Below are 22,366 nucleotides of genomic sequence, written 5' to 3' on the forward strand. Positions count from 1 at the left end.
AGATGCCTGAGCAAAGGACGGGCCTGAGGCTGCAGAGTGCCCTGTGGGTGCCTGCCTGCGGGTGGACAAGCCAAGCATCTCGGGGGGAGATCCAGCCTCTCTCTCAAGCTGGAAGTACATGTGGGTCTCTGGGGTGAGGAAGGCCACTGGCATAGCCACCATTTAGAAAGGTGTAAGGCCGGTTTGGCTCAGCGGTTAGAGCGTCTGCCTGCGGTCCTGAGAGACCCGGGTTCGGTTCCCGCTAAGGGCATGTACCTCGGTTGCAGTGTGTCCCCGGCCCTGGTTGGTTGTGCGGGTGGCAGCCACTCGATGTGTTCCTTTCACATCAATGTTTCTCTCTCTCTCTGTTCCTCTCTCTCCCTCCCACTACCTGAACAAAAAATGGAAAAATGTCCTCGGGTGAGGATTAAATAAATAAATAAATAAATAAATAAATAAATAAATAAATAGAAAGGTGTAAGGTGGTCTCAGCCTGGTGGCAACATGGCCCCTGGAAAGCAGACCCCCAGCACACAGCTAGAGTTTACAGCATTTGTTGGGGGGGGGGGGCTGTTCCCTTGAAGAGTAAGGTCAGGGGGGCTGCAGAGAGGCTGAGGTCTAGACCAAGGTAGAGTCCCTGCCTGGGAGCCAGCAGGTGCCCCTCCCTCTCCTCAGCCAGCCTCTGAGGACCACTGCCTTCAAATGGTTTCCAACGGTCATTAGTGAGCTCTCCCCAGGGAAGGGGAGCCTGGTTATCTGCACTTATAAACCACAGCGCGGGTTCTAATGGCTGATTTATGCCCACAGAGCAAGTAGGGAGCTCGGTCAAGGAGAGGCCAGGAGCACTAAGCAGACAAGCTCCAAACACCGACACGCATCCAGGGTCCCAGCAGGACCCCAGGGCAGACGCCGGGACAGCCGGGCATTGGTGTGGGCTCTTGCCAGGAGCTCCCTGCACGTTCTTGGGCAGGTCGCTCCACCCATCTAAAGTCCGGGGGAGGTTAGGACCAGAACTCTCTCACTCCGATGGTTTACATTTCCCGCCAGAGACCCAAGCTAAGGAGTTTCTTTCGAGGAGGGGCTGGGCACCCTGGGGAGCTGCAGCTCCGGCCTGGGTCCCGCACCCTGGGTGGTGGTGAGGGCTTCTAGCTCAAGGTGGGCTCAGGTCCATTTCCACAGTGTCAGGAAGAACATGGCTTCGGGACGGTGTGGAAGCCTCCGGAGAAAAGTGGGCAGCTCTCCGGGGGTGGCCGACCACGTTTGAGCCTGGCCAGGTTCTCCCTGTGCGGCCCTTTACTTCACAGACAGGACCCAGGCCAGAGAGAGGGGTCTGTCCAGCTCGCAGAGCTAGCTCGGGGCGGTACAGGGATTAAACGCGTCCTTCCCTCTCACGTGCTCAGACACCGCCTGATGGCACTGAGCTCTACGGTGTTTGCTGAACAAAAACAGTGGGAGGCAACCAGCCGATGTGTCTCTCTCACATGGATGTTTCTCCCTCTCCCTCTCCCTCTCCCTGAAGATAAATGGAAACATATCCTCAGGTGAGGATTAAAAAAACTAATAAAAAATAATAATAATGATGGCATGTCTGGCCTAAAATCAAGGCAAACTCAGGTTGGCCTTTCAGGTTTAGAGAACAAAAACTGGCTTAAACCTTGAACCCAGGGGCGTTTCTAACTTGCATCAGGACACCTGGAGTGCTGGAGGGAACGTCCGATTCTGTGGACCTGGGGTAGACTGACAGTCTGCATGTTTTACCAGCTCGCTGGCGATGTCGGTGCTGCTGGTCCAGAGACCCCGCTTTGAGAGCCACGGGCCCTGAGGAATGAATTGCTGAGGGTGTGATTTCTGGCATAGGTAAGAGGAAAATTGGAGGACAACAGGTTCCTTCATCCTTTCCCAGGTACAAGGGTGTCCCAGAGCTGACGGGTCGCTGCCCTGAGCAGCGTAGCGTTGGAGCATGCGCCAGTCCTCCTGGCTGCACCCTCGCCAGCCCGCCGACCCTACTCAGCATCACTGAGTCTAGCTTTCAACCCGAGGGGTAGCCCCTCCTCTTCTCAGGCGGGCAGGTTTGCTACCCAGGCTGTGGGAGACCTGTGTGGGGAGAGTGAATCGAACACCAACCAGGCAGGTGAAACCAACACATTCTTTATTGCAGACTGAAGCTAAGGGCTCACACTGTGGGCTCTGATCTGGGCTTCTCTGTGAGCCCAAACTTTCCCAGAGAGGTCGGGGCAAACTCTCCCAGCAGAGTAGAAAACAGCTTCCAGAAACAACCCCTTTGAAGGGTCTGAGATGAGGACCTGGGGAAGCAGCAGCTTGGCATTTGGGGTGAACCAGAAAGGCAGGCCCAAGGGCCAGGCAAACCCAATCCTCGTCTCCTAGTGACTCCAGGTCCCTCCCTTCCCAGGAGTGCCACGCAGACTCTGAAAGGACCCAGCGGCCCGAGCTGGGGTGAGGGGCCCAAGCTGGGGAGGGATGGGTACGGACTTGGGGTTGGGAAAGCTGAGACAACTCCACCCTTCACTCCCAGTACATCCCTAGGGCCACCCCAGGTCCTTGCTTCTCAAACAATAAAGTGCTTGTAGGAATCACCTGGGGATCTTTTGGAGCACGGGTTCTGATGCCCAAGGTCTGGGATTGGGCCTGGGGTCCTGCATTTCTAGCAAGTACCCACAGATGCTGATGCTGCGCACCCATAGACCACACTGAGTTGCAAGACTCTGGCCATACAATGCCTTTCTGTATATCAGGACAATGCACCCCTTCTTCAACAAGGAGAAACCCCACTCCAGGACACAGGGTGAGAGGGGCCAGGCCAGGCTGGGCTTGACTGCAGCCCTCACTTGTCCCCAACTGAACTCAGTGGTCCTAGGGAGCGGACCTGGCCTCCTCACCCTGAAAACCCTGTTCCCAGAACTTCGCCCGCCAGGCCTGGGGGATGCGCAGAACGAACAAGGCACCTCTTGGAACACTGCGTTCTCGAGAGCTCAGTGACAGGCGACAACGTACAGCCTGTCAGCTTCTTACCGAGAGACAGGAGGCCTGGGCAGGGCAGCCTTGGGGCCGAGGAAGGGGAAGGAAATGGGAGCATTCTGAGTGGTGGTCTAAGTTCTGAACAGCTTAACCCAAGTTGTGGAAGTGTGGCCACTGGTCCGCGGACGTAGGATTTGGGTGGCCTGGTTTGCCCCAAGTCCTGGGACTCAGGTATCTACCGCAGACTCAGACAAAAGGCCAGGCCAGGTGGGCCCTGGCCTGCTTGCTCCACAGATGAGAAGATGGGAGGTAGATACCTGTAGGACCGAGAGGTCAGGGGTTCTCCAAACCACAGGTATTGTCACAGAACTAAAGGACCCCAGGCCCTCACCCTATTTGCTGGTGCTGTCCTTGTGTTAGCATCGAAAGTCCCGTGTCCCGAGCAAACATGGGTGGTAGGTCACCCTATTGCCTGGCCAGACCCTTGCCTCCAGAGGGCCTAGAAATGACGAGGGTATCAGGGCTTTGGGGGGTGGCCTGGGAGCTGCCCGGCTACAAATCCAGTGGTCCACAGCGCCTGATGCCTCTAATGACAAGACAGCCAGACTGCTGCCTGAGGGAGCCTGCTGAGGGGGCACAGGTGCCCATGTCTTCCCTTCTCTCTGGCCACTCTCCCGCAGCTCAGGGGGTGATGCCAGGCACAGCTGGTCACTCCCGAGGGAGGGCGGGAGCACTCAGAACTTCCCACCCCGGCAATTTCTTGATCATGAGGAATGACAGAGCCAACTTGACTGCTCCCCAGGTTCCCTGGGCTCCTGTGTAAACAGTGTCGGCCCTGCTGCAGCATCCATGTTCCCTCTGCAGCTTCCCCACCACTCCCGGTTCGGGCTCCCGCCAATCCAGGGACCCCCAGGGCTGAGGACGGGGCACGGAGAAGGGCCTCAGTGGGTGGGTTCTCAGGAAGCAATAAATAGATGCAGGTTGTCTTCTATTCTTCTCAGGGCAGTGGCTGGCTCTCAGCACTAGAAGCAAGGCCTCAACCCACAGGAGCCCAGGAAATGCTCAGCGAGGCTCGGCTGCGAGCCCAGAAGGTACTGAGGATAACTTGGAGGCATGTGTTCCCTAAAAAGCCTCCAAGGAGCCCAAGGGAGGCAAAGGCCCACTGCCACGACACCTTTCCCCAAATTACAGGTCTCAGAGAAGGTGGGGTCTGCCCCAGTTTGCACAGAGGCTCTGAATGCCCAGAGCCCGGGCTCGCCCCCACCCCATCTCCTCCCTCTGGGCAGGGCGGGACCCACTACTGCTCTAAGCTATCTGTCCTGGACCGCTGCACCCTCCCACCACTCCTTGTTTGGCCCACCCATCCCCAGGCCCCCGCGCTTGGCCTCCCATGGGCCCTTGGGACTCCCTCCCCTCAGGGTGCCAGGCCAAGTGGCCTCTGTCCCTTGTTGGGTGGGCATCAGGAGGGGGGCCTAAGGCGGGGGGGCCCGCGCCCCCTCTGGAGACATGAGCATATCAAACTTGATGAGAGGCGGGGCGATCACTCGCACCTCGGCGTTCAGCGGGTTGAAGCGGAGGTTGATGCTGCGCAAGGCAGGCATGGCGGCCAGCTTCTCCACGGGCACATCTGTTGGGAAGAGAAGGAGAAATCAGGGGGCCCACGGAACAGGAAGACGTTGATACTCAGCGGGAGCAGCTCTCCATTCACCACCGCACATGGGCTCAGCTCCTGGTGCCCAGCCCTGCGTGAGGGGCCAGCGGGGTCCACCAGGGCATTACAACCACATGCAGAAAAGCATCCTAAAAAATAAACACAGGATTCCCATTTATCCCAGCAATTCCACGCCTGCGTAGAAGGGAGAGAATTGAAACAGGTCCTCAAATGTTTGAGCACAAGTGTACACAGCAGCACTATACAGCCAAGTGTCCCCAACACACGGATGGAGAAACAAAACGTGGGGACACTTTAAGAGCATGCAAACACCCTGCTCCTCCCCAACATCCACGGATGATTCTTGCCGATCTGCTCTTCATGTTGGTGACAAAATGGTGATATTCTGGCTCCAGCAGTCCCTCAGCAATCTAATCATAAGCCTCCCCTCCCATCCATCCATTTATGATCCATATGGACTACTGTTTCTTACAATTCATTACTGTATTTCATTATCTTGGTGCTCAGATTGTCCCAGATTTAGCCAGTAGAAGCTCCTTCAATCTGGCTCCAGTGACTTTTGACACGCCCCCAAAGTTTTGGGATGCACTTCCTTACGTTCCAGTAAGGCTCATCTCCAGTCTACACAGCCCTGGCACCAGCCACCAGGAAGTCCTGAGTCCTGTCAGTGGAGAAGGGTATCAGTGCCCAATACTAGTGATGCTGATGACTAAGCCGTATTTTACCATCCACCCACAAGGCCCTGTGTATGTCTGATCTGTCTGCCTAGAACACCATCCTGTGTCCCACACACTCGACCCCTCTGCTCTGCCAGCGATGAACACCAGGTGGCCTCCACCTGTCTTTAAGGGCGGGTGAGACACTGTCTTTGGATGCATGTCCACGAGGAGGGAGGGCTGCTCCGTCAAGGCTATGTGTATACACTTGTCCAACTGCTCTCTAGAACCGCTGAGTCAACCAGGGGCCCCAATCACTCCGCTGCCCCAGGGCTTTCAAAGAGGCTGCCTGGGCCTGCCCACCCCACCTCCCGGGTGACTGGACACCGAGCCCCTGACCTTAGTGGGGGTTCTGCAGTATCCTTCCCTTCCCATGCCCAGAGCCCTGCGGTAAGGAGTGGGTGGCGCCTGGAAGGGGGTGAGAAGAGCCCACAGTCGGCTGTGCTTTCTACTCTTTGGGAAGAGCCCCCTCAACTGAATCCCCTCTGTTATACTCCTTCCCTCTGGGCTTGGTAACTGGATGTACCTACCCCCTAACTCTTCTGGAGAAAAGGGAAGGAGAGGTCACTAGCTCAGGACACTTCCTTATAGGTGCATGTCATTCCAGTTTATAAAGCACTTCCATTCAATTCTCCCCACAGCTTTGAGGATTGAGCAGCACAAGTGCCCCTCTGCCCACTTCACAGATGAGGAAACTGAGGTTCTGAAAAGACTGACATTCAAGGGCACACAGCTACTAAGCAGCAGAGCAGAGGCCCTGGTTTGCTGCCTGCTGCTTCATACGAGCTCTGCGAAGTCCATGCCCAGCTGGGTCAGGCGGGGACGGGACGGGAGAGAGCAACCAAAGGCTTCCACAGGAAGTGGCAGGTGAGCAGCACCCAGGGGGATCCCCAGGGCCAATTCCCCCAAGGCTGTCTCTCATTAAGTGTCTGCCGTTCCCTCTCCGGTTGCTGGCAGCGGCTGTATCTAACACCTGCCTAACCTGCTGGGTGTGTGTCAAGGGAGAGGTGACGGTACATGCAGATGGAAAAGAAATCGCCGCCCCTCAAGGCTCCTGCCAGGCGCAGGAGGATGTGCGGGCTCCTTTGTAAATCCTTCTCCATGCTTGCAAGTTACAGTTGCTTGCGTGTGTGCGTGTGTGTGTGCGTGTGCGTGTGTCTGTCTGTCTGTCTACATCAGGATGAGAAGAGCAACAGCCCGGCCGTGAGAGCTGACACTTGGCTGGGAGGATGACAGAAGCAGGTATCTCCATGCTTGCAAGATACCAACTTGACCACTCTTTCTGCTCAGGTTTAAGATCTTTGTCTGAGCCCGGCCGGTGTGGCTCAGTGGCTGAGCATCAACCCATGCACCAGGAGGTTGCTGGTTCGATTCCTGGTCAGGGCACATGCCCAGGTTGTGGGCCCGATCCCTAGTGGGGGGCATGCAGGAGGCGACCAATCGATGCTCTCTCTCATCGATGTTTCTCTCTCTCTCTCCTTCTCCCTTCCTCTAAATATCAATAAAGAAAAATAAATAAATAAATGAATAAATAAATAATCACTGTCTGAGATACAAGACCCCCTGAGAACTGGAAAAGTAGGAAGAAAAGCTCCTAAATCACCACGGTGGGAATGAGTTAGGCAGGGCCCTGCCAATGAAACCAGGTTTTAGGAACCAAGATGGTGGAAGGGGAGGCCACTGGACTTGGGCATGCCTCCAGCACACCGCTCGTGAGCCAGGCTGTCGCCCGCCCAGGCAGGACGGTGGGCTCCCGAGTGACAGGTGCGGGGACGCGGGCCAGCTCCTCTCCACTTGCACTAGGATTCTTCGGCATAAACATGTACGTCGGGAACCGACCCACTTACTACTTCTCTGCTTCCACTGCCTTTGACTTATTGATAAAGTTCCTTCTGAAAATGCCAGGTGAGCGGGCTGTGCTAGCAGGAGAGGGGTTTGTGGGCCCTGGGGCAGCACATTACGTGTCTAGGGTCCAAGGGACAGGAGGGTCCGTGGAAGGGGAACCCTGAGGGTGGGAGGCAAGTCCACAGAGCTCACTTCTGTCATCCTCCCAGCCAAGTGTCAGCTCTCACGGCCGGGCTGTTGCTCTTCTCATCCTGATGTAGACAGACAGACACACACGCACACGCACACGCACACACACACACACACACACACACACACACATACATGAGGGCCATTGGGAGGAGGGGGAAGAGGGAGGTTGCAGCTTCTTCAGGGATGAAATGTGGTTGATGGGAGGTTCTGGTCTAACTTAGTGGTTCTATCTTATCTGCACATTGGAATCATCTGAGGAGTTTTTAAAATTATCAAGCCCCAAACCCACCACCAGAGATTGATTTCATTGGTATGGGGTGTGGTCTGGGCACAAGGTTTCTGTAGAGCTCCCCGCATGATGTGACTGTAGGTCCAGTTTGAGCACCTCCACGCTGGGGTGCGGCCCACCTGCTGCCACGCGCCAGGCGGAGCTGTCAGGGGCGAGCTGACCCCCTGCGTGGCCTGGAAGATCCTGCCTCATTCCCGCACACTGTCCCCTCCACCCCAAGAAAGTCTCCTTCCAACCAAAGTTATGTGGCTTTCTAGCTCCCTACGGCTCTATGCAAAAATCTTCTCTCCTTAGGCAAAGCACTGTCCTGAACAGCTGGGGTTCTGGAGCAACACTACGCGGGTTGGAACCCTGGTTCTGCCCAGGTGCCATGACCTTGGCCAACTTACTTAACTTCCCTGTGCCTCAGTTTCCTCACCTGGGGATAATAATAGCACCTGCCTCGTAAAGCAATCGTGAGGCTTAAACAAGAGCATACTTGAAAATGGTTACAGAATACCCAGGCGTGAAGTAAATGGTCACTGAACATCAGCTGGTGTAACTGACCCTGCCACAAGCTACTCAGTCAAAAAACGACAACTGGTGAGGGAAGGAACCTTTCTCAAAGCCCCACCTCGTGTCCAGGTCTGTGTCTGTGTTCCTGCGTGCCTCTCACTCCCTGAATAGGTCCTTGGGAGGCTGAGCTCGGAGGCAGAGCGTGGGGCTGCTCTCCAGCACTCTGGACAGAGACAGGGACAGGCAGTACTGGAGACTGGCAGGCTAGCAGAGCATGAAAGCATCTTGTTTTATTGTAAACAAACGTCCAAGAACTCCTTTTCTTGCTGTTTGTGTGCTACCAACAGAGTGCCAACAGCATCCTGGATGATTGGAGGTTCTGGGTAATCCAGGCTTTGCCATGCAGTGGCTGGCAAAGAGAATGCCATCTGGGCAGAGACTAAGGGTGGGAAAGGTCTTTTGCCCAGAGACCCAGCTTGCTAGTTCCTTGCAGGCAGACACACAGGGCTGGGCTGCAAACAGGAGCACCCCTCCCCCGTGCCTGGGGCCATGTCTAGTTTGCACTCATCGTGGTTGAAGCCTGTTTGTTTACACCGGGTCTGTCCCTCAGCCTGGCCCCCGCACTCTTTGTCTAATGGTAACTGCCCCAAGTTACTTGCTAGCAGATCAATGCCTGTACCTACTACCTTCTGCCCATGGGCACAACTTGGTGCTCTGCAGGCACTGGACAAGAGCATGCCAAACAGAGGGCATGAGTCTGCTGTGGCATATAGGCAGATGCCACCTTGGAGGGCAAGCCATCCTCCCTTAGGCACTGTGACACTCAGTGTCTGGGGAGGCAGGGCAAGGTTCAGACTGTCGCCAGCTGGCTGTGCTCAGAGGGATATCGAAACCCCATGCCCAGGAGGGGATGGCGTCATTGCCCCACATGAGCTTGAAGTGCCAGGTCCAGGGGCAGGACGAAAGTGCAGGGGTTTGACTTTGTCCTCGGATACCTGCCAGCCCAGAGAGCCCCTGCCCAGTCAAATCCTGCCTGGCTTGGAGGCTGTACACCGTGGCTACTACCTCTTCTCAGCTACTAAGTGGGTGTCTGAAATCCCCTCCTCACTGGACCCAAGAATGGGACCAGGAATGACAGAGCGGCATGTTTCAGGGTGTGTGTGTGTGTGGTAGGGAGAGGGAAGGTGGGTTCCAAGGGACTGCAGGGGGCTGGCCACTCAGAGTCTTCAGAAGGACAACTTTGGTCAGCCCTTCTTGACCAGCTGAGCCCTACCCTGAAAGCTCTCTGGCCCACTGGTGAGGTGCCCAACGCTTTAGCACTGTGCCCTGCCCCCTCTGTCCCGGGTAAGGAAGAGGCCCAGCAGGCTAGGCAGCAAGGAGTGGGGAGCTGCTGAGCAGGAGGCCAGTGGCCAGAATTCAGGCAGGCTGAATGGCAGGCGGACCAGCAGACAGACAGTAGGAAGTGACCACATGTGGACGCTGGCAGGGCTTAGGTGACTCGCTCACGCTAATGACGTAGGTGGGGGCTTTGGACCTGTGCCTTTCTGCGACGAAACTCCGAGAAGCAGGGGGGGGGTGGCGGCTGGAACCTGTTCAGGGTCGAGCAGAGTCCAATTCAGAGTCTCTTTACCCTAGAGCGGGCCACAACTACCAGGAGAGGAGCAGAAGGAGGGGGAAGGGGAGTCTACCCTGACCTCTGCTCTTGTTATCGCCATGGGGGGGGAGGGGAGGTGCCTCCCTTTGTGCACCCCCAGAGCAGAGACAGGCAGGGAGGCACTGAGGAACTCTGAGTAGCCTTTTCTGCGTGTGGTTCAAGCTGCCTCCTGGGCCCAGGGGAAATTCTGAGGGCAGTTGCCTGACAGATCAGGGCACCCGCCCTGGCAAGCTGGGGAGACCAAGTCCCCCCCCACTACACCACTGTCTGTTCTGCCAGAAGACGGGGCCTGTGTCCAGAAGCATTGGTTTCGGCCACTTGCTGCTTCCCCCGCCCATCAAGGGCTGATGGGTGGGCAGGGGGAACAGCAGCCCTGACCTCTCAAAGCCCTTGAAGCCTCGGCACGCTCCCCCCTTAGTGCGTCTCCCTGGGAGTGCGTCTCTCCCACAAGGCCTGGCATCTTCAACCGACCAGTACCAGGGGTTGGCTAAACCCCAAGTGGTGCGAGGTGGAAAGGATGGCGCTGGGAAGATGGAACCAGCCAACCTCGCGTTACTTTGGCAGCTCTGGGCAGAGGCGACGGCCGGAGCAGCTTGCTGGTGCTGGAGGACACAAGGCGAAGCATTTGCTAACCCACTCCAACAGAGCCTGGCCGCCCATGGGGAAGGGCGAGAGGCAAGAGGCCAGCTTCTCTGCTTCGGCCTGTCTTCGGGGTTGACAGCCTTCTGTGGCAGGCGGGGACTACAAGAAGTATGTTTGCCAATCAGCCCCTTGTAAAATCCCCACTAGCGAGGCCTGGCAGCATGGCCCCTCCCAGGGGTCATGACCCCTCCTGCTTTCCCTGCACCTGCGGAGCTCCTGCCAGGACTCAGGGAAGCCACTGTGGGAAAGCTATTCCCTTGCAGCCTGCCATCTTGATTTGGCAAATAGTTTATGGGTACCAACCAGACACTGGCACCCTGCACCTGCTCCTCCATGGAGCCGCCCCCGACCTCCTCCATCAGATGAAGACCTGGCAGCCTCTGGAACATCAAAGACTTGGGTTCAGCTCCTGCCTCCACCACATCTTTGTGCGGGTTCAACCTCTCCAGCCTCTCTTCTCAGCTGAGTGGAGACAGCGCCACCTCCCCAGAAGAGAGGCTGCAGCAGCTTAAAAGATATTCGCAGAGGAGCTGCGCTAGGCATCCACAGCTGTTAGTCCGTGTAAAGTCTGCACACTTTTATCTTGATCAAACAAAGCATTATTTCTACGTCTGCTCCTCCAGGGTTTTCTATTTAAAAACCACTCCCTGGGCTCCAGTGGAAGAATGGGTGGTGAAGTCCCCTCCACCCTGCCACAGGGACAGCTGGCTGTGCTGCGGGACAAAGGACGGGCCCTGCGCTCCCACGCCGAAAGGAAGCCCTCACTGCCCGGCCCCCACGCGCACTCTCTCAGCATCTGGGACTCATTGGCTGTCTCGCCCCCAGTTACAGGTGAGTTCTGGGAGCAACCAGAGCACGCAGACCCTCTCACCCAGGGGCCGCTTGTAGACAGCCACCAAAGTGACACAAAGCACATTCCCTCTGCCCCAGTGACACTAATCATTGTCTTCTGTGAAACAGGGTGAGGCTGGAACAGAGATAAGAACGTCAGGGAGGGCAATCCTGAGTTCTGGACATGTGAGCACCGGACCAGGGAGGATGGCAGAGACGCTGCATCCCGGGCTCTCTCCTCTTGATGCAGACCAGAGTGATGCTGTGGCCCCTGGAGGGCTCTCCTCCTCCCCTGCCTGCCCAGAGAGGGGGCAGGATGCTGTGGACCCCCAGTGATACACTGGGCATGGCAGGGGTGCAGGTGCCCCCTGGGTGGGGTGTACCCCCATTCCCATCCCTGTGTCCCAGGGAACAAGGTTCTGGACATGGGGAAACCTTGTGTGAGGGCTGACAGCATGGCCCAGAAAACAATGGGGAAGGACTGGGGGGTAGAGGAGAAACCAGTCATAACAGGCAATTCAGGAGGCAGGGTGGGCAGGACTGGGCGCTGATTAGATGGATGTGGGGTGAAAAGGAGGCAGTAGAGACATCAGAGCACGGGATTCTTACTCAATAAGCTGCCCCCGCCTAGGGTTCTTGTTACAAAACATTCCTGGGCCCCCGCCACAAAAATTCTGGAGGTCTGACAGAGGACCTGGGAGCCTGCATTTTTAACAGGCACTCCAGGGGGGATTCAGGTGGAATCTGTGGCATGTACCCTAAGGGGTGAGGCTTGCGGAGCAGCTGTGCTTGGGGGCCTGGTGGGAGATGGCACCTGGTGCTCCAGGAAAAGGCCTCAGACCTGCGCGTGCGCGGGTGCACGGAAACCACGGGGTGGGGTGTTTCTTGCCCAGGGGAGACTCTGACTTAGGAGATCAGAGGTGGAGCCTGAGGATCTGACTTTCTAACAGTTCTCAGGCTACGATCAGGCTGCTGCTCGTCTGCCCGACACGTTGAGAAGCCAGAGCCTCGTCAGGGAACCCCAACTGCAGCGTGAATCTGCATCACCTGGGGGGGTGAAGGGAGGGAGCTGTTAAAACAGATCGCTGCCTGCCCTGCTCCCAACCCCAGTTTCTGATAGAGGAGGTCAGGAGAGGCCCGAGAATGTGCCACTGTAACAAGTTCTCGGTGATGCTGCTGGTCCTGGGTCCCCACTTGGAGAGAGACTGGCCTCGACAGTAAGATGTGAAATGGTAGAACTAAGTCATGCAGCCCAAAGCATTCCTATGTAACACAGATTCTATTTTTTTGGTCCAAGTGCTACCATTTTATTTGTTAAATTCTTTGCGAGGCTTGTTTTCCTATGATCTCTTGCCTTCTTTGTAACAGTGGGTACCTAGGGGAAAACCCAAGCAAATCGAAGGTTACGGAAGATTAAATTCTAGCTTAACTGAAATAGTCTGCTTCGCAAAATGAAGTCCCCTAGATCCCCGACTTTCTCCTCACCCCACGTGCTCCTGGAGCACGCTGAGCTGCTCTGTGGCATCAAGCACTGTGGGCTGGAGGTCAGAACTAACGCTGCTCCCTGTACCCACCTTCAAGCTCCGTGTGACAGCTGCCGGGGTGACACTGACTTCCCGGTCTTTCCAGCGTGGGTGACCTACCATGCTCCCATGTCATCACTCACAGTCAGACCAATGCCCTACCTCCTCCAAAACCCTCCTGAGCTCCCCTGGGAGCTCCGCCTCACAAGGACACGGACAGCCACCTGCTGCCCGGGTGTCCTCCCCTGCATACCTCGGCTTCTAGGTAATCCCACGTCTTACCTAGTGGTTTAATTCCTGTTTCCACCCAGACCTCCCTCACAGCTTGTAGGCAGCCAGAGGCCAGGTCCCGAATCCTGTTCATCTTTAGCCCCTGCTTCTCCAGAGACCATCTTTCCCCAAGCAGTCTTGTTTGTGCACTTACAGGCTTCCTTGCGCCGCTTTCTGCTGTGGACAATAGAGAGACCATCCCATAGTCCAGAATCTTGTAATTAACTGTTGTCTGAACAAATACTCTCAACTACAAATCTTCTTCTCCTCCTTGGAGTGCCCAGAGCAAACAACCCCGTCCCGGCAGGCTAGTCCCCACGGACCCAGGAAAGCTCCCACTGGGATGGGGCATTGCTGCTGGGTGGACCAGCTGGGGGTGGGAAGAGGCCCCTTGACCTGCAGACTCGAGGAGTTTGACTAAAGGCAGAGAAATGGTAAGACAAGAGGAAGGACTTCCAGACAGACACTCAGGGTGGGTGAGGTGGGGTGGAGTGGGGATAAACAGTCAAGTGGCATCTACCTGGCCCTACACTCAGGTGAATGGGGAGCTCGTCCCCTCAGTGGGGCCTCCTTGCCCAGCCTCACTCTACCTCCGACAATCAGGCACCAAGAAGATGCAGATGATGGTGACCACAATGGCAGAGACGTGGGCAGGGATGAGAAGAGGGAAGAACGTACAGTGTGGCTGGGGGTGTGAGCTGCAGGGGGACAGATGTCTGGGCTGGCCGACCACAGATCCCGAAGTCTCTGAGGGACAACTCATGGGAGTGGCTTCTGATATGTTTCCACCGTGACCCAGTACATATATCTGTGCAGGACACAGTAAAACTGAAATCAGTCACAAAGCAGGAGTTACCATGCGACCGGTGATGCACTCCACCGACTGATCTGACTTCATAACAACCGGCAGCTCTACACTCTGCCTATGGTGTCTCAGTCACTTCAAGGGCCTCCCAAGCTCCGCTCAGTGCTCCCAACCCACTGAGCACCTGCTGTGTGCTCCAGAATGGGAGGACACAGAGACCACATCACACAGACCGAGGCTGTACAGGTGGCAGAGATGAGGCCACCAGGTGCTACCCAGACATGACTGAGCGCATTCAGCCACTGGTGAGCACTGAAAAGCAGGCAGAAGTATCCCTGTCTCTCCGAGCTGCCCTGTGGAGATCCCATCCCTCCTCCCCTCCATGGACTGGAGCCCTCCGTCCCCTCCCCCCACTATGGCGCAGACAGTGGAGGAAGATCGGTGGCAGCACTAGTCATAAATAAAGGTAATGGAGTTGACCTTGCAAGCTTCCAGGTCTTCCTGGGCCAGGCCTGATGCATCTTCTGGGGAGGTCCGTTCAGAGTGCGTTTTCTGTACTCGGGAGCTTGTGTTCAGAGCTCCCTGTCCTCTACTTACTGACCTAAAGCTTTAGAGAACTCATGTTCCTCAAATTTATTTCTCAAAATTAACAGAATTTCCAACACCCTCTGAGGGCTCCGAAGGGGAAAATAAGCCATGACGAGGCATGCTAAGCCCCTCCTACAATGATCCAACGGGATCCTGCAGGAGGTCAGTGTCAGCCAGTGCGAAGCTATTTCCACGATGAAGGACTGTGCAGCCCGCACCTCTTCGCTCTGAGCACAGCCCTTCCCCCGCCATCTGGGCTATGAAGGCTGTGGCCTGGCCTTTGGAAAACACAGGGACCATCCCATACCCCAGAACCTTGGGACGAACTGGGAATTAGGAAGCCATCCAAGTAACGAGGAAAGATCAGGGAGAGGTAGAAAACAGAAGCGAGGGGATCCCATCAAGGGAATGACAGCTCCATGGGCCCCTTCTGTCCACCTGGAGGCTTGGGGAGAACACCCACCACCTCCCACAGTGGAGAAGGCCCTGGGACCAGTGCGGCGCCTCCAGGAGCCACTGGATACTTGGGGATAACCAGGGACGGGGCCGTTCCCAGCATCTCCATATCTTCTAGGCCTGGCACAGGCTGCGCAGCAGGGGGCTCGGTCACAGGTCGAACTGACTGGGAAACGGCTCAGTGGCTGATATCTTTTACCTGGCCCGGTGTGCGACAGACGGTTGGCCATGAAACCTAGGGGAATCTTAGTGCCTGTTTCTGCATCTGTCAAAGGGGATGATTACTCTGGTGACATGGGCCTGTGCATGAGCGTTCTTGTTAAAATGGAAGATGCTTGCCCCTGTGGAGTTGTTACTGTCACTGCAGAAAGGCCGAGCTCTGTCTATAAGAGAATAAGCCAAGACAGCCGACGTGGCTCTGGGAGCCCTTGCTACTGAGGGGTGTTGTCATGCTTGTGGGAGGGGAAGGATTGGGGAACCATGCCACCCTGTACTGCCTGCTCTGGGAAAGTCACTTCTTCACATCACAGCTCACCTAGATGCCCACTCGCCCTGCTCCTCTGGGAAAGCCATCTTTGGGGCGGGGGAAAGAACCTCCACTTGAAAGCTGAGCAGAAGCTGAGGCTCAGAGAGGTGACGAGTCTTCAAAGGCCGCTGTTAGGAGGGGGGAAGCCAGTAGGGGGCGCTTGTCCTAACCTGCCTGCTTGCAACTACACGCCTGGTTCTGCTCTTGGCATCAGCCTATAGTAGTCCCGAACGGTTACTGCCCCATTTGGATACGCAGCAGAAGGAAATGTAGGCAACGGAAAGACCTCAAGGAATACAAGGCAGGAGAGGAAGGGCCCAGCAAGGAGGGCCCCGCTGGGAATGAAGGGCTTAGGACAAGACCCTGGGTGGTCAGGACAGACAGGAGGGACAGCCTCTCAGTGAAAAGGCACTTCTGAGCACGCTGCTTCCGCTTAAAGATGGCACAGGGACCCAGGTGAGCAGGGGTTCAATCAAGGGGCAACCACTCAGGAATCCTGGTCTTTGGAGGGTAAGACTGAACCAGAGCCCCCCACCCACCCCCCCAATCCTCCCAGAGGCCAGGCAAGGAAACCCCATTCCAGGCGCAGGGCTGAGTTTTAAAATCAAATATTCTCATCCTGGCAAGTCTGTGGTCTTGCTATGCAACCTCTTTGCCCCTCAGTTTACTCATCTGTAAAAGAATGAACGCAGAACCTCAGAGGTTAGCTGATCCACCTCCTGCCCAGCCAGGGCCAGTCTCTGACAGGTGGGCTGCTCACCACCGCACGGGGCAGGCCACTCCCCACCAAGCAGCTCCAAACCACCAGAGAGTTTTGCTTTTACTCAAATGGCATAATGGCTATGAAAATAAAAGCTAATTGAAGACAGTTGTTATTAACACCATCAACACTGGGGGCCACGTGAGACAGGGTGAAATGCAGCTGGAGATGGGCTTCCTGAGCATGAAGGCAGCTGAGCAGGACGCTGCTGAGTGCTGGGTTCTCCCTGGGGAGATTAAACAGCAGCTGGAGAGGTTGCTCAGGTCCTGTGAGATCAAGAAGGACAGAACTGCTGCAAAGGTGGAAAGGAACATACCCGACCTCAGCAAAGCCCGGGGCGCTGGGGTCTGTGGTTTACAGAAGGCATATTTCAGACTGGAGTGGGAGACCCGCTGGCCTCCTGGGGGGAGCACAGATGGAAGGCAGAGAGGGTGTTCCCAACATGTTTGCCCTGTGGCCCTGCTTACTAATCGTGAAGAGCTCACTGTGGAAACCAGGAAGGGAGAGCCAGGGACTCAGGTAGGGGTAAAGTACAGAGGGTCCGAGCCGACGGGTCTTAGAGGCAGCTGAGGCTGGCAGACAGAGGTGTGGCAGGACAGCCTGGGGCCCAGCTAGTTCAGGCCTCGCCACGGGAACGCTGAAGCATCCTACCTGCCAGTTGGAAGCGTGTCCCACCCAGCCCTAGCAGGTGGCCGGCCTCACTGCCCTCGTGCCTGTGAAGGTGTGACTCCACAGCCCCATGCTGTGCCCCGTGAGGCCTGTGAGCGGCACTCAGAAAGGGAGCTGGAGGAAGGCAGTGGTGACAGAGGGGGATGCAGGGGCCAGACGGGCTGTGTCCACTCACCCACGATCTCGTTCTCCTCCAGATTGATGGTCTCCAGTGCAGGCAGGGTGGTGAGCTGCTCAGGAAAGTCGCGGAACTGGTTCCGAGACAGGTCGATGGCCTTGAGGTGCTGCAGGGCACTGACCTCACTGGGGAGGCGGTGCAGGCAGTTCCCTTCCAGGCGCAGCTCTGCGTATGGGGGAAGGGCGGGAAGGGTGAGCAGGAGAGCAAGAGACCACTGCCAGCAGCCTGTGGATGACTCGGTGGCCCCTCCCGGGCCCGCTACGTCAGCGGCAGGCCATGCTCAGGGAACCAGAACACGCGTGCTTTCTGGTCAGAGCAGACCTGCCTGATCCCAGACTGAAACCAAGACACCAGGGCCCAAGTGGCCACGGCAAAGCTCCACGGCTGCCCGGCTTTCCCAGCACTGCGCCCTCTTCTCTCCTTCTTCCTCTGCTAAGTGCCATCAGCTACAGAAAAGTAACCCGACGGGCTGAAGCAAAGGAGGAAGTGGGGAAGAACACGGCGCTGAGCGAACGCCTGCGGCCGCACCCCTCACGTAATCGGGTGGCTGTCTGCTCTCCCCCGAGAGACCGCGAGCTCCTCAAGAACCAGGTCTAGGGCTGTCTCCTTATCCCTCCAAACACCGGTGCTGAGAGGGCATGTGAAACCCTCCCACGGAGCCGGAGGGCTGGCACCCAGTGCACGTGGGCTCTCCTCTACTGCTCACCTGCGCCCACGCCGGGCGGGACAGGCGCTCAGGAGGAGCCGCCGAGGGCGCTGAAAGGCAGGCTGTGGCCGTGGCCGATTTGGCTCAGCGGTTAGAGCGTGGGCCCACGAACCGAAGGGTGGCGGGTTCGATTCCCAGTCAACAGCACAAACCTGGGTTGCAGGTTTGATCCTGGGCCCAGTCAGGGTTGTGTGGGAGGCAACTGATCAATGTTTGTGCCCCCCATCCACCCTTCCACTCTCTCTAAAAATCAATGGGAAAAATATCCTCGGGAGAGGATTTACAATGACAAGAAAAGGAAGGAAGGAAGGAAGGAAGGAAGGAAGGAAGGAAGGAAAGGAAGGAAGGAAGGAAGGAAGGAAGGAAGGGAGGAAGGAAGGAAGGACAGCCTGTGAGAAACTGAATATACACACAGACCATGACCAGACCAACTGTAAAAACTGAACTCTGACCTCCAACCTGCAGCAACCTGCCTGGGAAACCAACCCATTGGTCCAGTAACTACCAGGAAGCTAGTGTGCTGGGTCAAACTGGTCAGACCGCTATCTCTACCAACAACCCAGAAAGCCAAACAATCCGGGAAGCCAGATAATACCCTCTAACAACTGGCTCCGAATGGCCAGGACTTGATTACTGACAGTTTCCTTCATTTCTGTCCCCACTTCTGACTTAGCACCAACCAGAGAAAGGCAAGTACATACCCTAACCGATCCCACTGGAGGCCCCCTGCTAGTGGGCCTGCCCCAGCGTCCCCGGGCCAGTGGCCTCCCATCAGGCCACCCGCAGCCTTCTCCTTCCTCCAGGGCCGGCGTCCAGCTCCTCTGCTGCCTTGGACACGAGTCCAGGGGCTGACTCCCCTGCAAGGGCCGCTCTGAATAAGCAGCCCCGGCAGTTCCCATCCGGGTGTCTGTTCATTTCTGCAGGCCTGTCTCACACGCCTTGGCCTGGCAGGCCCAGGACACCCTCAGTAAGAAGAGCTGAATGAGTTGTGTGGAGAGGAAGTGGGGAGATGGGAACACAGAAAAAGAGGGGACAAAAGAGCCACAGCCAGACACTGGGACCTGATTGTCCTCTAGACCGATTCCATCTGTGCCACTGTCCTTCCCAGATCTTGCTCTTTCCTGCCACAAATGGGTGAAGGACATTAAGGAGATGGAATCACTAAAGATGACCCTGCTCTGAGGGGGCCACGGGGCTGGCAGAAAACAGTCGCCAGGGCGCCCACAGGAGACAACTTGGCAGGCAGGGGGCTGGAAGATGGTTCTCTCCCCTACGCCATGCAGCCCCCTCCTCTGTCAAGAACCCAGAAGAGGACACTGGCAGGCTGTGAAGAGCCCAGCTAGTCCTATTCAAGCCTCCCCTTCCCACATAAAAGGTGACGGTTTTTCTATTTGAAAGAGAAACCACAACAAAGCCTGGGGCCCAGAGCTGTTTCTGTGGGAACCGGGTGGATGCTCAGCTCCAGCCCCTCCCTGCAGGGCACACCGCAGCCTTCCCTTGGCAATCCCAGGCTCCGGCAACACAGCAGGGAGTTCAAACTGTATCCTTCAACACACTAGTGACCGAAAGCGTATTGTGATTCAGGGCCGAGGCATGTATGGGTCTCTAAGCACATTTCTCTGACTCTCATCCGTGGGCTCCCTGGAGGGGGCCTGCTTACCAACCCACAAGTCTTTAGCAAACGTCAAATCCTTTGAAAGCCTTGCTCCCACACTCACCCCACTGCCCACGCCACTCTTGGGAAGAATTCATTCCTCTTCCCAGCAGCCCCAGTGTTTTGTCCACACTAGTACCACAGCCCTTGGTGTTGTTGATGAGTCTGTTCCACAACCCTGGGCTCCTTCAGGGAGAGAACTGGTCTAGAGGCCTTTGTTTCTGAGCCTCCTACAGGTCCGGACTGCAGCAGCTCGAGGGCAGGGTGAATGAAGGAAAGCCCAGATGAACTCCTCTCACCCAAAGGAAGCCTCCCTGCCTGCTGTGCCCTTCCCAGGGGCTCCACCAAGCCCCATCATCCATTTTCTATTATTCTATCCTCCTCTGGAAAGCAAGCGGCCCATTCCATTTGGCTACGCACGGCTCTGGGAGACCCTTGGGCTAAGGCAGTGTCCTGGAGAGGCAGCCCTGGCCTGTGTGGAGGGCAACCAGGGCGTACAGTGCTGAGACCTGGACAAGTCCCCTCTCTCCCTGACCTTCCTTCTCCATGCCTGAAATGAGGCGATGGGAGAGTCTCCCAACTGGTGGCCCTTGAGCTAAATCTAGGGTTTTATCGCTTTCATAGTAAAAATACGAGCCTTGTGAGCTTCACTCAGAAACAATTACAAAGACCAATGTCTCTTTCTTGCCCTTGTGTTTGTACCGACCGGTCTTTCCAGGTCCTGCCTGTAGCTCCCTCCTGATCACTGTACAAGCTGCTTCCTGTCTCTCAGCTGGGTTTGCCCATTCCCACCTCCCTTTCCCCTCTGGGCGCTGCCCAATGCCCAAACCTCCTGTAGGAAGCCTTAAGTTGGCAGTGTGAGATATGCTTGCTGAGTTCCTCCTGCTCCATCAGCGTTTTACACCCTGGTTTCTGGAAACAGGCTCTTAGACCCTTTCATGCCTCGAGCAAGGCTATGCCTCCCGTGCTCTCCCACGCTCCTGCTCCACCGCTTCGCAGACACATGCCAGTGCCCAGGTCGCGGCTCCATCCCACGGTGGCAGAGTGGCACCAGACTCTTGAGAAAGAGGGAGGGCCTGCTCTGTGGAGAGGGGACTGGGCACTGGAGTGGCCACTGCACCCTGCCTGTCCATCGAAGGAGCCATTTCAAACGGGTCTGTAATGCCCCCCTGCTGGCCTGCTGCCCATCCCTCTGCCGAGCCCCCGTCCGCGTGCTCTGTGTGTGCCCAGCAGGAGCATCGACACTCCGGAACTGAGAGCAGCACAGGAGAACAATGCCAGATGGGGGGCCAGGGGGGCTTGCTCAATCACCAAGAAATACTTCTCCTGGGCCTCAGAACCCAAGCACCCCACTGGTCTGTTCAGAATAAGAGAATCACTCCAGGACCCACACCCTGGACCATTAGCCAACCTGATTCACAGCCAGGGAGGCAGACATGACAGAGATTTCCAAGCCTCAGGAAGGACACGGGTTCATCCTCAAAGCCTCCCCCTGGGAATGACTTCCCAGGTCCAGCTGTCGGGGTTGGCCTTGGTTACACTCCCAGTAGGGTCGCAGCCTAAGGACAAGAGCTGGCCACGCCCCCTGGCCTAAGCTGACCAGACCTACCTCGGAGCTGACAGAATGTGGTCATGAACTTGCTGGTGAGGGACTTGAGCTCGTTGTTGGCCAGCGTGATGAGGTGGATCTGGTCCGTGACATTCCGCAGGACCTTGTAGATGCCGATGGGGAAAGAAACCAGCTTGCACTCGGCTAGATCTGTAGCCAAAGAACAAAGACAGACCAGAATCAGCAGCCACAGCGGCCCAAGGACTTGCCCCAAACCATGCTGACCGGACCGGTGTCCCCTCCCAGCCTCCTTGCCCTTCCACCTGTCCCCCGTGTACCAGGCTTGAAACCCTGCCCTTCCCCTTCCAGGAGCCTTCATCACCCTTAATCACACTGCCCCTACCTCGTACCCGGAACCTTAGGGTTTATTCCGGCACTTTCTCTATTAGCACGGCCTGCCCGCCAGCACGTGGAAGGCGGAGCTCTGCGGACAGTGATGCCCAGCACTCACGGCAGTGGCCTTGAGGCCCCGCAAAACCCACGAGCCCCTAAGGAATCATCAAAGACTCAACCGTGAAGCTGCAGTCTCCCGAGCACTGTATAACAGACCGCTTCTTTAAAGACAGGCAATTCAGCCCTGGCCGGTTTGGTTCAGCGGTTAGAGCGTCGGCCTGCGGTCCGGAGAGACCCGGGTTCGGTTCCCGCTAAGGGCACGTACTTTGGTTGCAGTTTGTCCCCGGCCCTGGTTGGTCGTGTGGGTGGCAGCCACTCGATGTGTCCCTTCACGTCGATGTTTCTCTCTCTCTCTCTCTCCCTTCCTCTCTCTCCCTCCCACTCTATCTGTACAAAAAATGGAAAAATATCCTCGGGTGAGGATAAAAAAAAAAAAAAAAAAAAAAAAAAGACAGGCAATTCACAGAGATGTGTGGTGTGACCTTCTTCCCAGCCCTGTCACTCCGAAGGTAAGAAAGCCTGGCACAAGAGGCAGCGGGAAGCTGCGTGGAGACTCGTCTGGCCGTCCCTCAGGAACTGCCATATGCCCAGCAGTTTCACTCCTAGTGCATGCCCGACGGAAACCGAACCAGGTGTCCACACAAAAGCACTTTACACATGGATGCTCAAAGCAGCGTTGTTCATTACAGCCAGATCATGGAAACAACCCCAATGCTCGTCAATGCTGAATGGCTGAGCAAAATGTGGTATCTCCATAAAAAGGAATACATTTAGTCTGGCCGGTGTGGTTCAGTGGTTGAGCATCGACACAAGCACCAAGAGGTCACCAGTTCGATTCCTGGTCAGGGCACATGCCCAGGTTGTGGACCAAATCCCCAGTGGGGGCATGCAGGAGGCAGCCAATTGATGTTCCCTCTCATCGATGTCTCTGTCTCTCT

General features: G+C 56.5%; 1 protein-coding gene across 2 annotated transcripts in view; it reads right to left on the reverse strand.

The window, feature by feature from the left end:
- Positions 1–2,139: 2,139 nt before the first annotated feature.
- LRRC20 (leucine rich repeat containing 20) overlaps positions 2,140–22,366 on the reverse strand; it is a 55,775-nt gene continuing 35,548 nt past the window's right edge. For both annotated transcript variants that reach the window (XM_036266017.1, XM_036266018.1), the window contains exons 3-5: positions 21,036–21,185; positions 17,064–17,231; positions 2,140–4,582 (exon numbers count right to left, since the gene is read on the reverse strand). In XM_036266017.1, coding sequence (XP_036121910.1) covers positions 4,428–4,582; positions 17,064–17,231; positions 21,036–21,185 — 473 coding nt within the window. In that variant the 3' untranslated portion in view covers positions 2,140–4,427. The remainder of the gene's footprint in view (positions 4,583–17,063; positions 17,232–21,035; positions 21,186–22,366) is intronic.

Source organism: Molossus molossus, unplaced genomic scaffold (assembly GCF_014108415.1).
Source record: "Molossus molossus isolate mMolMol1 unplaced genomic scaffold, mMolMol1.p scaffold_m16_p_17, whole genome shotgun sequence".
NCBI classification, from domain to species: domain Eukaryota; kingdom Metazoa; phylum Chordata; class Mammalia; order Chiroptera; family Molossidae; genus Molossus; species Molossus molossus.